At 38.2% G+C, this 16008-nt stretch overlaps 1 protein-coding gene across 2 annotated transcripts; it reads left to right on the forward strand.

The window, feature by feature from the left end:
• The first annotated feature begins 2192 nt into the window (after window positions 1-2192).
• LOC124053544 (chloride anion exchanger-like) lies at window positions 2193-15743 on the forward strand. Of its 2 annotated transcripts, XM_046378793.1 has the most exons (21): window positions 2193-2486; window positions 2878-3054; window positions 4108-4247; window positions 5192-5302; window positions 5401-5561; window positions 7017-7181; window positions 7277-7429; window positions 8075-8157; window positions 9228-9375; window positions 9468-9581; window positions 9867-9944; window positions 10036-10131; window positions 10299-10405; window positions 11008-11077; window positions 11476-11568; window positions 11768-11863; window positions 13371-13598; window positions 13689-13743; window positions 14299-14438; window positions 14581-14640; window positions 15023-15743. In XM_046378793.1, exons 2-21 carry the CDS (start codon window positions 2924-2926, stop codon window positions 15047-15049), a joined length of 2256 nt encoding a protein of 751 aa, XP_046234749.1. In that variant the 5' UTR covers window positions 2193-2486; window positions 2878-2923; the 3' UTR covers window positions 15050-15743. The 2 variants fall into 2 exon arrangements, with proteins under 2 accessions (XP_046234749.1, XP_046234748.1); XM_046378792.1 differs by lacking the exon at window positions 2193-2486 and having other exon boundaries at window positions 2538-3054.
• The last annotated feature ends 265 nt before the right edge of the window (window positions 15744-16008 follow it).

Genomic DNA, 16008 nt, shown 5'->3' on the forward strand with positions numbered 1-16008 from the left:
TTAATTACACCTCCTGTTAGCCTACAATTGCAAATGCCTCAGTTTCACTCTTTCACAGAAGCAACAGATCATGTCTGCTTTTCTCAGCCTTAATACGACAGTGATGACGATTGGAGCAGAGACTTACAATGTTGCATTGTTAAGCAGATTACTCCAACCAAGTGTATCTGTCTCACCACATCCTGTTCAGTCCAGCAGGACAGTCCAGGACATTCTGTCTGCTGAAGTTGCAATGTGTTCTTGTTCTCTGGAATTTGATGTGTTTTCCCCTTTTTTGTCTGTTGTGACATTACTGCAAGCTCAGGTACAGCACAGGCACTCATACAGTGACCCTCAAAGAGCCAAAAATGTGCTTCTGCTAACTGTCAAGTTTCGCCCAGACTCCCTGTGCTTCCCATACACAGAGAATCTGGCAGTACCTGCTCACCACACTGACTACTTTAGCGCTACATCTCTGCACGCTGTCTGCTACAGTGAGCAGTGGTCAGTCAATACCCCTTCACTCCTATGTTGCATGTTTTAAATATGCTGGGGAGGGAGGTCACTTTAGACAAGGTTAAGTTTCTGGAGCTCAGTTCAACAACAACATTTGAATTCACACCAACGAGAAAACAGTTACATTGCAGGGTCTGCCAAGGTGGAATACACTGCAAAATGTAGAGAAGAATGGGATAAGTTGACAGCCACCAGTTTGAACTTGAATTAGAGTTAGTAAGCAAGAATTTCTATTTCCATTCCTGAAAATGGAACCAGGTAAAAGAATATTACCCCTTGAAGGCTCAATTTAACCTGCCCCCATGCTCTTCTTACGCTTAAAGCTGAGGTTTTTCTGGATTATATGCACTACAGTGTTTAGATTTTTAAGCCAATTTTGGTTAGTTGTTTTTGTATTCCAGGGTTTATTCCGATTGCCTCCGGGTATTTAGAATCTCGATGCATGTCCCTATATAATATAATTGAATGTACATGAAATGTGCACAAAGTTTAATGGAATTTAAGGATATCCTTATAAAATATAAAGTGCAAAGAAATGGGCTCTATCAGTGGTACAACAACATACAACATAGCACAGCATTATAGCATAAACTCTTTTTATTATTATTACGCAACCTCCATTTTTTGCCATATCATGTTAATATGTTTTATTGCTGTAACACCCTAGGATCAATAAAGGACTATCTTATCTTTTAATTGTGCTTGTAATTTTACATCATGTTTCACTGCTGTAAAAGTACAAAAAGCAGAATGACTTCAGTGTCTCACCGTTTAATTTGTATTTACCCATCTTGTTCCATTTTTCTCAATGATGGTTAATTGGCGACTACATCGTTTGCAGACCAGTAACAGACCAATGTTGACATATTGCAGGACCAAATCAAAGCAGCCTGTACTGCTAACGGTTGGCTTTCAAAGTGATACTAAGTAAATAAAACAGTAGGCCCTTTGACCGAATCTGCCTACAATTGATTTATTAACTCAAATAAATACATACAAAGTGGAGAGCGGCTGGCCTTGGCATTATCAACGTTATCAGTCTTTGTGCTCATTTATAACCGAACATGGTGTGACAGAACAAAAGTTGGCTGAAACCACCTAATCACAGCCGTACAGTTAGATCACACCAATTTATTGCACTAATTTGTGTGAGCTTGGAGGCACTGTTCCAATGTTTTAAGATGTGTAAGACACACCCGCACACACTTTCCAAGAACCTGACCTGAACTGTGCTTAATCCTGGACAAACAGTGGGAACTGGCATTACCTGCAATTATTATATTATATATATTATAAGTACACAGAATACACACACACAAACGAGTTTCTCCTCTTTATTCATTAAGGTTAATGTTGATCAAAATTTGACGACTTTGTAATATCTCTCTGCTCATGATAAACATGAACTTTAACCTGTTGTGTGTTTAATTCGAGGTCGAAATCTGATAATCAGAATATTAGTGTGTCTTATCACAAGCTAGATAAATACATTTTGGAATACAACTCCTGCATTCAGTAGCTTTTTCCTCAAACACTCTGAGTTCCTGTTAACACAAAGGCTATTTTTACCCTTGAAGAGTAAGGCAGAGCACTGCAGCCGACCTTAAGCCGCATTTCCCATCCTGAAAAGCTACTTGATTTCCACTTCATAACAATAACCCGTCCTGTCCTGTCCAGTCTGTCCCTTCCACATCCTCCCTATCCTGCCCATTGGTACAATATCTTCCACATACTCTTTGGGCGGAAAACCTCCACTGAAAGTTGCAGATTACAGATATCAGTACAGAACAATGGTCAAGGATAAGGCAAGCATCCAGCATTTGTGCGAAACAGGGGCTTCATCATAATTGCTGTTAATAATTACAGTTGTGATAAGCGGTAGTGGTGGTGTTTATTGATGGCAAAGCCGTCTCATGTCACAGTTCATCAGCAGGAGCTGGAGGACGAGGAAGAGTGAGTGGAGAGTTGGACACAGATCAGGGCATCGTCAGGTATGTGGAACGAGCTGCTGTACGTTACACAAGGATAAGATAAGTTGGTGGAAAAAGAAACTATTACTTTGTTTAAGTTTTGAGTGTGACTTTTTTTAACTTGGGAGGATCTTCATAAGGAATGTTAGAAATGCTGATAACAAAATCTTGGAAAATACAGGTAGCTGAGACATTTCAGTACTAAAATTTAAAACAAGCAGCTGGTGTTAATCTGTTTCTAAAGCTCAAATACAACCTGACAAATCCCCCCCCACACACCTCAGACAGTGCAGGTCCTGACCTGGCTCTGCCTGTATTTGAGGGTCTGCATCTCTGTTGTTTGCTGTTAATACTCTTTGATAAGTCATGTTCAAAGACAAGACAGGATCCTAATGTGATTAATGAATCTCAGAGACACATAGAGAGGAAGCAGCAGTCCTCCAGGCACCAGAGGCAAGATGATGCGACCAGGAGCTAGGCAGTATGTAGTGGCCAGGCCGCTGTACTCGGAGGACTCCTTCACCGAGGAGCATGAGAAGATCTACAGGCACCGCAAGACCATTCTGGATCACGTCAAGCAGTACTTCACGTAAGGAATACATAATGCTTTTTGGTTTTTATTTGTTTTTGAGTTGCAATCAATGCACAATTAACTCTTGAAATCTGTCCTTTATGTTGGTGATGAAGTCAAAGGGGAGAGCGGGAAAAGTTCTTCTAGGTAAAATGAGTTCTGTTGTAGTTATACCACTAAAACCTACAACCTTTCTCTGTTATTGACCACAACTGTTATATAGTTTTTACACTTAAAACTGATTAACTCTTGATGGCTCAGGTCAGTTTTGCAAAGTCAAACCTTTTTGATCCACATAAATTAAAAATAATAGAGTAAGATGTAAGACATTTGTGTTTGCAGAAAATGAGAGAACCAAAGAAAACCAGCACATTGTAAATTACTTACTCACTTTTTCAGTGATGTGTTGCTCTTTGGACATTCATCCGTTAAGTTCATGTAAACATGGAGGAAAATGAAGTGAGTAGTGTGATTGTCAAACTGTGGCATTTTTTGATTCTACTCCAATTTTTTAAAATGTACCTGTCTATAAGGATTTCTGTTGTACAAGAGCTTTGTAGAAGTTGATTTCCAAAAGTATAAATTACATGACAGATTATTGAGAGTAAATTAAATACAATTTAACTTGTCAATTTAACTGTCACGGTAACAAAGAGCTCAGAAAGTGTCTAATTTTACCCTGTTCTCCCCGACTATTTGCTTTACTTTCTTCATCTTTGTTTTTGTCAATATTTAGCCTTTGACTTTTATTTCTTTGCTTTGGTGGTTTTAGTTGTCTGTAAAAATGAGCTGTTTAACCAGTTAGATTGTACTTTTTGATCTCTCTTGTATTCTCTCTTATGTTGACATATAGACATGACTGATATGAGGAATATCCTAAAGCATACACTGAATGTCACTGAAATCACTTTCATTTTACACTCTCAGCATCTTGAATCTGTTTGCTAAAGATCAGCGCCACATAACTTCAGCAGAGCTTCAGAGAGTGACTGTTCTTTCCATCAATTTATTCATCAGTTTCACGTGAACTCCGCATTTCTCTGCATTTCTTCTGCTATTGTGCCATTGCAGATGTGATGCCAAACGAGCCAAGAATGCAGCTCTCTCTCTTTTGCCAGTTATCAGCTGGATCAGAATCTACCAAGTCAAAGAGTGGCTGCTCAGTGACATCTTGTCTGGTGTCAGCACTGGACTGGTAGCTGTCCTGCAAGGTAATATGTGTTTCATTTCATCTGAAAGTAAGGCGAAGATTTCAGTTCTATTTTGACAATTTTTTGTTACAACATCAGAAAGTTGCAATTATTGTCACAATAATTGCGCTATTATGGAAGGTCAATCGTATTCATCTCAAATATTATCTGATTTTGGGCACAGTGGTTAAATTCTGTACCAGTACGACTGGGTGTGTTTGCAGTTGTGATACTGGCAATGATTCTCATCCTCCTTCTCGTCGGTCAGGGTAGTTGAAGTGTGAACCCGTTGCCACTCAATTAAGATGAAACTTCATAATTATCAGTAGCCTCATTCCCACTGCATGAGCTAACCAAAGGGAGTAGATAAATGCACCTTTAATCACAGAGTGTTGGTATCGGTAGAAAGAAATGCACACTGTTTGAACATTCCTCGGGGGAGGGGGGGGGGGATCCTGTTACTGATTCGCCCAGAAGGGCTCCTGCGTAATTCATGGGTTTTGATGTGTTGTGGGCTTTAATCAAAAAGATGTGATTTTGCTTCTGCACAAAGCTACCAACAAAATAAAATGATATCTCATCTGTGCCTCTAAAAATGTGTCATTACAAAATATGAAAATGAAAATGAAAAAATGTTATGTATGACACACATTTTGTTCATAAAACCTTATCTGATAATATATGATAACAGTCAACCTTTACTCTGTTATCTGAGTTGTTTAGAATATTGATATGGTTGTCCTTAACAGTGAGTCATGATTATTATCTAAACAAACCTAGAACTGTTATGCTATAGTTGTTGTACAAAATTATTCTTTTCATTTTCAACGTGTGGTGCCATAAATAGTATTGCAGTGTACATCATCAGAGAGGTGTAAGAAACAAGTATAAGTATAGTATAAGAATCATCAGTATAAGCATCACACTGTAAATCTGTATAATATGAGCATGCTTTTGTTTTTCAGGTCTGGCTTACTGTCTCCTGGCCTCTCTGCCAGCCTGGTACGGACTTTTCTCTGCCTTCTTCCCTGTTGTCATGTACTTCTTCTTGGGCACCTCCAGACACATCTCAGTAGGTAAGGCCAATATGTGTGCATTTGTGTTGCAGAATGTATATCTCTGTCCGCTCAAAAGGCCACAGTTAAACTAAAGGCGCCTCCCTCTGTATTTCCAGGTCCGTTTCCAGTCTTGTGTCTGATGATTGGCTCTGTGGTCACCAGGCTGATCCCAGACGAGGGTCCGCCCACCAACATCACAGGGCTTGAAGGCCTCACCATAGATGAACAAAGAGTGCTGGTGGCTTCCTCTGTGACCTTCCTCTGCGGTCTTATGCAGGTGAAACACATTCACTCGACCACTCAGCATCAAAGCCCTGTTATAGCAAGCATCTTTAAGTTTCATTGACCAAGACAAGGGCAAGTTGTGCAGATGTTGGAGACAGTCAGCTCTTCATGACCAAATGCAAAAAGAATTTGCATGATCTGACTAAAGTACCCATTAAGTTTGACTTCAGGAAAGGCCCTTTCCAAGTAAACCCAAATACAATATGTTTATACGAACAAAATACTAACATATCAAATATAAAGCTTCAGCATATACATATATGTTCATTGAAAATATTTGGTTGTATCATGGTTGTGTTGCCACAAATGGGTATATACAGTAAATGTTACAATGTTACAATGTCGCTGTCTCACCAAGTTATCACGCAACTGGCAAGCCATGAAGTCCTGATAAGAAGGTTATTTCATATACACATAATCTGTACATGATGTGACTATATTGTAGAAATTTGGATGTGATACACGTAAAATGCACAGAACTAACATATCCATGGTTAACAGAAACATACAATGTCAACATTTTTTTGTGGTGACTGGGTTGCATAAAAGTTTCCAGGAATAATAATACCGAGGTCTTCAAAGGGCAAAATATTAAAATATTTTTAAAAGTTTTTATGTGTGTCATATGGAGAAGTTGTATAGCAGTCACGTTTACATCCTTCAAAATCACTCTTTAACAGGAAAAATAAAAGGTGAAAAGTGCAAAACTGGTTGACATTTTGGGAAATGCACTCACTGTCTTGCAGAACAACACATGAACATAGTTAAATCTGCAGTCCCATTAAAATGAAGATGTTGGGTTTGGTGGACTATCAGATAAATTAATGGCTGCTCTATACACTGTTAGGAATATGAATGGACATTAGTAGTCAGGTGATTGCACACATCTGGTGAATGAGCCAGTAACTGTGAAGTATCAATAATAAAACAGCTGACACCAGTCAGCTAATACAAGTTGCTCCTGAGGTCAGCATGAGCTTTTCTCTGCCACATTTGATGTATTTTGTTGCATCCAGCTAGAATATACTCATTCAAAAGTTGCTTTTCTGGAGTGCTGATACCAGGGAACAGGACATGGACATTTTCTGCTGTCCCATCAGTGCAACAGATCAGATTCTAGGCCAGACTACCTAGAAAACAGTAGCTGTAGGTGTTGTGATGCACGTCACATGTCATCACTGTTTGTTACCTCCACAGAAAGGGAAGAATGTTGTCATCTGCTTTTAGATGGGCCTTAGTAGGATGTATAGCAGTAATATTGTATAGACATGGAAACATGACCATAGCTGCAAAGGCACCACTTTCTAGTGTGCACAGTCCACTGCACCTCTAGTGGATCTAGATCAAAATCAGATCCAGGTGTGGTGACCGCTCTGTACATGGAAAGAAGTTACAGTGGGTTTCATAAACCACCACATCATTTTCACGATCTCACTGTTTCTTCCAGCTTGCCATGGGTGTCCTGCAGGTGGGCTTTATTGTCATCTACCTGTCCGACACACTGGTGTCTGGCTTCACCACAGCAGCTGCCATCCACATCCTGGTGTCCCAGCTTAAGTTTGTGTTGGGACTGCAAGTCCCAGGCATCAGTGGTCCACTTGCTATTGTATATGTAAGTACAAAACAGTTTGAAGCTTTCTCATTGCTTATCACAGTCAGGTAATTGGGGTCATTTATCTGTTAACCCTGACTTTTTGCCCTCTTCAGACCTTAGAGATCATATTCAATAAGATAACTTCCAGCAACGTGTGTGACGTGGTGATCTCCTTGGTGATCATGGTGACGGTGTTCATCGTGAAGGAGCTAAATGACAGATTCAAATCCAAGCTGCCCGTACCCATCCCCATAGAGGTTATCATGGTGAGTAACATTGTCCAATATGACTCATAGTATTGATTGATTGATTGATTGATATATATTTGAACATAGATAAACAAAAAGAATGAAACAATCACACAATGAAACAGCAAGACTTAACGCTTATTGATGTTCAAAAGGAGTGGGAAGAAGCCAAAGCTTATTCAGTCTCACCCCTTCTCCCTAGTTACTTCAATATATACTATGATAATTTATAGAATAGTGATATTTATATACACACATATATACATCGATACACATACGTTCATCATACAATAATGTATAATTTATAAGCATGCATACATACACAGATACACACACACACATATATATAGACATACATAAACACACGCACACACATAGCACAATGAGTATGTTTCCATAGCCTGAGGTGTTGAAATATAAACAGTAGTAATGATAACACATATTTTGATTGTGACTATTTATGACTGTGCTTGATTGGAGTGCGGTCCATAACAATTACTAATCTAATTTATGAGCTCATCTATGTCACCTAAAAGAAAGCATTCGTCTAAGTTCAAAGAAACAGTCCTCAATCTGTAGAACAGGAGTTAATAAATATCTAATTTTGAAACTCCTGTGAATCAGGACTAACGGCTTCTATCCATTGTGTCATTTCTTCTCCAGACTGTCATTGCATGTGGAGTTTCATACGCACTCGATTTCAAAACAAGATATGGCATTGATGTTGTTGGTCATATTCCATTGGGGTAAGACATTTTGCACAAGAGTGAAAAGCAGTTTTTTTTTGCCTAGCTGTTTCGTCAGTGATAATTACAACAAATGCATCAAACATGCTGGGTATTTGGTGACAGTGATGTGGCCATGAAACTGATATAGTTCAAAACAGAAATTACTTTTGGAAAAAGTAAGATGAGTGAGGTGTTATTTGTCCTAACTGTGCACTAGTAGCAAGCAACATGAGTTTGAGTTTTCACACTCCAGTTCTTTCTTAGATTACTGCAAATAGGACAGGGCAAGTAATAAAAAGATAACTGTTCAGTGTGTGTGCTGCCTTGTCACTATGGCAACAAGTGTGTTTACTTTGGTGAAATTGGACTTGGTGGATCTTGCCCACTTGGAATTCTCTGAATGGAGAATTGACCCAGCAAATGTGTTTTACATGGTTTTGATGGTGGGGAAAACAATGTAAACCATCCAGTCCTGGAATCAACTCAGTCCTGGAATCAAACCCAAGACCTTACCATGAAGTGACAGTGAAAGTTGATCACTATCTTTGTAAGGTTCCCAGTTCTAAGGCTACATGAATAAATTTCTTTCAAACAGCCACATCCTTTGTCAGGTCAGTGTAGCTGCTTTTGCCTTGAATATAATGTTATGATTATGTTATGAGTTTATGGGTCTCAATATCTGTCTATCCGAAGAGACTAATTCATGAGTTACATCACTCACAGTGGAAAGATAATGAGAACATAAAATACAATGCAGGCACATATCTGCAAGGCTACACCCATCAATATTGTTGGAACACTTGTAGATAGTGTTTTACATGCAATGCACAAAAGCAAATGCACAAAATGCAACACACAAAAGTGTCATCAACACGGGCTGTTGACTGTTATACTGCATGGTGACTAGGGTAAAGACAACTTTCAGATAATATGGTGAATCCATAAGGCTCAGAACATACTTGTCTTTGCAATTAACTTGATAACTCATAAGCCATAAGCACAATGAATATTGTTATATGAGGTGGAATTCAAATTGAATATCTATTAGAAATGCTAAGGAAATATTTCAACATGACATCCGTTCTCAGGTACGAGTCTCCGGTGGCTCCAAACCTGCACATCTTCAAGGAAACAGCAGTGGATGCATTTCCCATGGCGATAGTGGGTTTCGCTGTTGCCTTCTCTGTTGCAAAAGTCTATTCTGTAAAACACGATTACACCATAGATGGAAACCAGGTACGGAACAGTGCTAAGATTTACAAAAAGTCAAAGCCACTGTACAGATTTGATCTGATAACAAGACATGTCTTCTCTCTTACCTGATGTAGGAGCTGATAGCTTTTGGAGTCAGCAACATCTTTGGAGCTTCCTTCAAGTCCTTTGCTGCAAGCACAGCTCTTTCCAGGAGTGCAGTGCAGGAGAGCACAGGTGGAAAGACTCAGGTAAAGAAATATTGGATGTTTTTTTCATTCAACGTGCTCCTTCATCAGTGTGCTATTTGCCTTAATCCTAGATGTACAAGATCTCAAAAGGTGTTCTTGATACCATACTGAAAATATACTCATATTGAGAACCATAGTCATTTATAACCATGTTAAACTGTTGCAGCAACAACATTTTAGACAGTTTTCTCATATGCCTAAAATTGAATTCAGCCTGTTAAAGATAAGTGTCCCCAAGACATTCCTGAAATCTACAATTCAACATATCTGTTTGGTCATTTTCAGATCGCTGGTTTACTGTCAGCTATCATGGTGATGATCGTCACGATGGCCATCGGATTCCTACTGAATCCATTGCCAAAGGTAAACCTCAGAATTCCCTTAAACTCTGCCAACATACAAACCTTGAAGACTGGACTGGCTGAAATTTGAACTTAATCTACTGTCTTAACAGTCAGTGCTTGGTGCTGTAGTCATCGTCAATCTGAAGGGCATGCTGATGCAGTGTAGAGAGATCCCATACCTGTGGAGGAGAGATAAACATGACTGTGTAAGTTATCACAAATTCTAGAGAAAATTTTAAAAGTCCAATAAAATCTCTGCATTTGAAGACTTGTTATGGTCCTTTCATTTTACTTGGCAATAAAAAAGAATGACATATTCCCCTCTAAAAAAAAACAACAAAAAACTCTTCTGCTTCTTACCACTGTTGTCCAGGTGGTGTGGTTAAGTACCTGTATTGCATCCATCCTTCTGGGGCTGGATCTTGGATTGGCTGCAGGCCTTGGTGTGGAGCTGATTACTGTCATCCTCAGGACTCAGTTGTAAGTATCACCACTAACTCTATTTTCTTACACTCTCTATTGTCTTTTTGTCTTAGATCGTAGATTTCCTTCAAGTCTTAGTGGCACACAGTTTTCCTTTTGGTACATGGAACATCGGAAATGTTTTTAGAACTGATGAAGTCCTCAGTACTCCAATTTTTAGTCATGTAGCAGCTCTGTGGATGGTGTTGGTTGATCAGTCCAACACTAAAGTCAAAACTAAAAAATTTGATGATAGACTGCAATTCAATATTGTACAAATGTTTTCACATTCAAATATACTAATGTAAGATGGTCAACATAGCAGCTCTTACCTGCTACCTGTTGTAATGTCATTGTGAACATGTTACCATGCTGACATTAGCATTTAACAAAAACTACTGCTGTGCCTAAGTACAACTTCTAAGAGATGTTAGCAGACTGTAGACCATCCATTCTCCACCAGTGTGTAGTTGGCCTCAGAGCACTGTTTCTTTATTAATTTCTTTGTTATATATTTTACAAATCTATTTAGTTTTTATATGTAAATACACTCAACATAAAATTAAAAGTTCAATTACCAGTGTCTGACTATCATCACTACCATCTTTTTTTTTATTAAGCCCTCGTTGCAGTGTGCTGGCCAACATCAAAGGAACTGATATCTACAAGGACAGAAAGGATTATATTGATGTAAGTTCATATGTGTTCTGTCAGCTATTTGGGAAATACACTTGTCTGCTTTTTGGCACAGAGTTAGGCCTACAAGAGGATTCTTATCATCTAACTGTCCTTTAAAACGTTTATTGTATTGCATAACTTCCAAACTTAGGGATCTCAAGGGAGCAGTATCTGACAGTATCAGAGTTAGTTTGATTTTCAGCTTGTAATGAACTGGGGGGAAGGGTGTCTGTGCTGAAAGTTTAATTTCACCTGCAGAAAGAAAATCTCCAAATGTGCTTATACCACCCATAAAGCAGAGCTTGTGTCTTCTTATGAATAGGTGAAGAGTTGATAAGAATCAAGTTTGCATCTTATGAGAGACTAGTTTAATCTATGATTTTGAGTATAACAGTAATGACTCTCTCTAGATATATGAGCCAGAGGGAGTGAAGATTTTCAGGATACCATCACCTATCTTCTTTGCCAACATTGAGTTCTTCAGGACCAAACTGGTGGAAGCTGTAAGTACAGCTGTGGATTGTGTTGTTTTGTTTTTTCTGTTTAATTAACTTAGATGTGACACAGCATATTATCCAACGGAAAATACCATAAAGACTGCCATAAAAAGAACTGAGACAGGCTGTAAAATACAACTGTATCTATCTTATCTTCGACCTCATTCCTTTGACTTTCTAAAATGTTCCTCTAATGTCTTCTCAGGTTGGATTTAACCCCTTGAGAGTGTTACGAAAGAGAAATAAGGCACTGAGGATGATCCGGAAACTACTAAAAAAGGGAGATCTGCAATGGACATCAGTAAGTAATAACTATGACTTTGTTGAGTTAAAACAGCACAACATGTTTGCTTAAACAGCACTTTCACAATGCCGTAAAAGTCTCAGCTACTTCATTTTTAACACTGCAGTTGTTGTCTCTTCATGTTTTCATTTGATAACTCTAATCAGGCCAGAAATAAATAAACACAAAAAAACATTAACATGACTATAATTTAAATACCATTATTGAAAGCAAATCAGTTGTGAAAACTAATGCTTTGATTCTGATTCTTTAATTAAAACTGATGTGATATGTGATAGCAATATCTCAGCAGACGGTGCAAGGTTCACCTCCACTTACATCACATGCAAATAAATGCCTGATCACGATGCCACGTGCGTGATGTTCTAAGGACATGAAGCTTTGTTGTGACTAATTTACAGCGTGTCAAAACAAATAAAAAAAAAAAATGCTGATTAATGTGTGTTTCTATCTACCAATAAAGTTTAGATAATTGTAAAGATGCAAAATGGCACTAGGAGCTTAGATTCCATTAACTGAATCACTTGTTGAGCAAAATCTCGCTTTGCCTGCCATACTCAGATTTTGAAAAATTCTTACTAATTAGGTATCTTACATATCTAAAGAGCATTTTAACTCACAAAAAATAAAATAACATAAACATAATTATCTATATGTTTTTATTAAGGTTTTCCAATACGCTTTTGTTATTATTGATAAGCCAACTTTTCTACCTCAGCTGAGCATAAAACTAAAATCTTTTTGGTGTTTCCAATGCACTTTTTGAAACACAAATTGAAGAAACACATGAAAACAGGTGGGTGGAAACACACCTGTGGCTACAAACTGTATTGCTTGAGCTTCATGATCATGAACAAAGTGGATCAAGCTTATGAAATATCGAAGGCTGCAATGCTGTTAATGCTGCACTGGGAAGAAAAGCCAAATTCAGGGTGTTCATTTGAAAATATAGTCCTTCACTCTGTATCATATATTCCTGTGGATCTTTCCAAAAGCACTCTCTAAATATTAGTCTTGCATTGCAGATCAGAACAATTGTTTATGTCATATTGTTTTGTTGTTGTGTTGAACATTTGTTGAACATTTTTCACACATCACAGAATAATCTAGAACATTAGTTTGGAAGAAAAAGCTGTTGTATAACAGGATGTATAAGGGAATTATTTTACTTCTCTCCCATCCTCCCTTTAAATTAGGGGTTGACCTGGGTCATCACAGTAGCACTGCAAGAATGGATAACACTGTCTTGAGCATTCTCATAGTTGTATAAAAGACTTGTGTCAGGGTTTGTCAGGGCAGAACTGGGTGGCATCACATGCAACAATTTGTACTGATGACTCCTGACTATCCTTGAACACTCGAGTTCAATAAATCTTTCAAACATAAGACATCCAATCCAGCATCATTTCTTCAACACTGCACTACTGAGATTTGGAATGTGCTGCTCTGTGGTAATCAAAGACAAGTAAGAAAATGAATGAACAGCATTTCACCTATATTACAGAAAGGTTTCCTGAACACATCATGTGGACCCATCAAGGAGTCAGAGGATGAGAGTGACGTGGAGGAGTTGGACCTGCCGACTGACTTCAAGGACCTTCCTGCCCGGATCGACTGGAACAGCGAGCTTCCCGCCAACATCATCGTCCCCACAGTGGACCTCCACAGCCTGATCTTGGACTTTGCTGCTGTCTCCTTCCTGGACATCTCAGGCCTGAAGGGACTCAAAACTGTGAGTTTTATTATTCACAGCAGCAACAGAAGCAGTTATTTTACAAATGCTGTTTTTTTTTTCTTTAATCATCTTGAACTTTATGCGCAGGCACTGAAAGAGCTGATCCGGGTTGAAGTTGAGGTCTACATTGTGGCTTGTGATCGTAAGTGTTAACCTGCAGTATGTCAGGTCCTGAGTCATTCAAACAGACATGTGACAATCTCATCACTATCTGTGAAGCAAGAGATAGTTTTTGCATGTTCATTATTTGTAACAATTCATTTAGTATTTCAGTTTCATTGTTTAGCAAGTGCAAGTCTTTAAAGTTATTACTTTTATGTCAATTTTATCAGACACGACAAAAAAAATTCCATTGTTTTTTGTTTTTTTGGGGTTTTTTTGTTACTATGCTAGCAAAATGGAGACACACAAGGCGTGTGTGAAGTGTGTGCTCTAAGTCTGCAGAAGAGGCAGTATGCTGGCTGAACTGGGACATGTGACTTTGGCTTTGCGAAAGAGCTTATACGTCTAAAAATGTACCAGTGCTTTCTTTTTACTGAGCCCTTAGTTTAACAACTTGTGCATACATTTGTATTATCCCATGTAATCACAATCTGTATACAAAGAAAAGCAACATTCTGACTTGTGTGACACATTCAGTCTCCGATCCTCCCACCCGACTGAAGTACACTCACTGCCTTCTTCTCCTCACCTGTAGCTTACATCCTGGAGAAACTGCATGACTGTTGCTTCTTTGATGATGAAGTTCAGCCATCGATGTTCTTCTTGACACTGCATGACGCCATGCTGCACATCCTTGAGAAACATCCAGAGTCTACAGAGAAGAAGGATGACAGGGTAAAGTAGATAAGGCTTACAGTTTTTATCTGGTGCAACATACCACAGCACAGTATTTGGAAGAGGCTTCTGTCTTAATGAACTACATATATTACCACTGTGAATATGTACAGAATACTTTACTCTTCATGTCGTTCTGCAGATTATAACAACTGTCACAGTTCACCACCCTGGAGGCAATTTGAGGAGCAGAGATAAAAATGTATGTATCTATTTTTACATGTGAGCAACAGTACCTGCAATGTTTCATCTCCTTGTCTTTAGCCATGTACCGCACTTCATGCAATTTGTTTCACTCTGTCTATGGACTGATTGTTTGGGGACTAAGGCTGCTGATCAACATACAAAGTCCACAAATGATGGAGAGTACCAGCTGTCCATCTTTTCTACCTGAAATATTCAAATTCACAATATTCATTTAAATGTTCCTCATTTTTCATTCATTCTTTAAGCTGTTACGGAAGCTACATATCCTTAAAACTGTTCGAAAATTACTGTTTTCATTTTGTAAAAGCACATTTTTGATACCTGGTCATGCTACTGAGATGAAACAGACTGAAACACAGCTCCTTCTTCTACCACAGGCTCCAGATCCAGAAACCAAGTTCTAACTTGTGAATTGAGAAGATGAATTCTGGGAGGAAGCAACAAAAAGATCAAAGGGACAAAACAAAAGAGTAAATGTTTTACAGATCATGCTGTACAATGTAATGATGTAATGAATAATGAGATACTGTTTTTGACTTGATACATATGACAATCTGAGTTTACATATACAGTATTAACTGTAATGTAAGAAAACAAATTTTATACTGTTGTTCTTTTTTTATACTGTATATAGTGAATTTGTAGAAATTTTAGGTGCAATATACTTTGTATAGTTGTTATTGTTATTATTATTGTTATTGTCATAACAGTGAATTTTTTTGGTGCACTCTTTTCAAAGTAATGTTGTCTATTTGGGTTCAAAACAATGTGAAAAAGAATGAATTTGTAGTGGCTGAAATATGGAAATCAATATTTTATCACTACAAACATCTAATGTTTCTGTTTGCTACTGTCATGCTGTTCAAAAGGTGTCAGACTCACCGCACATCAAGGCTGGATTACCAACCGGCAACAGTCAAAAAGCCAGCTAATGCACTTCATGAACAACTGTTGTCACACTTGGTTCAAGGGTTGCTCACTTGTTGCTGGTCTTGACAGATAATATCTATTGACATTTTTTCCCTAAACTGTTGTCATTGTTTGTTTGGCCATAAATATTTAAGATCACAGAAAAATAAAAATATAAGATTTAAAACAGAAGTTTTCCAGGACTTTAATGTGTTTCCTGCCTTATTAACTGATCTTGGAGGTGCCATGTTTCAGTTATTGTTCCACTCATTACTGCAGAGCAGGTTCATCTGAACGAGGCCACTGATTGGAATTCAGTCTGCTAATGCCGGTACTGTTTGTCACATACTTGTTCCAGTTCATAAGCTTTACATCTCATGTCATTTAGTAGTAATTAAAAATAGAGAATAAAATGAATAACATATTTAGGTCACTGTTCTGTATATTTCCTGTT

Source organism: Scatophagus argus, chromosome 22 (genome assembly GCF_020382885.2).
Source record: "Scatophagus argus isolate fScaArg1 chromosome 22, fScaArg1.pri, whole genome shotgun sequence".
Lineage (NCBI taxonomy): Eukaryota > Metazoa > Chordata > Actinopteri > Scatophagidae > Scatophagus > Scatophagus argus.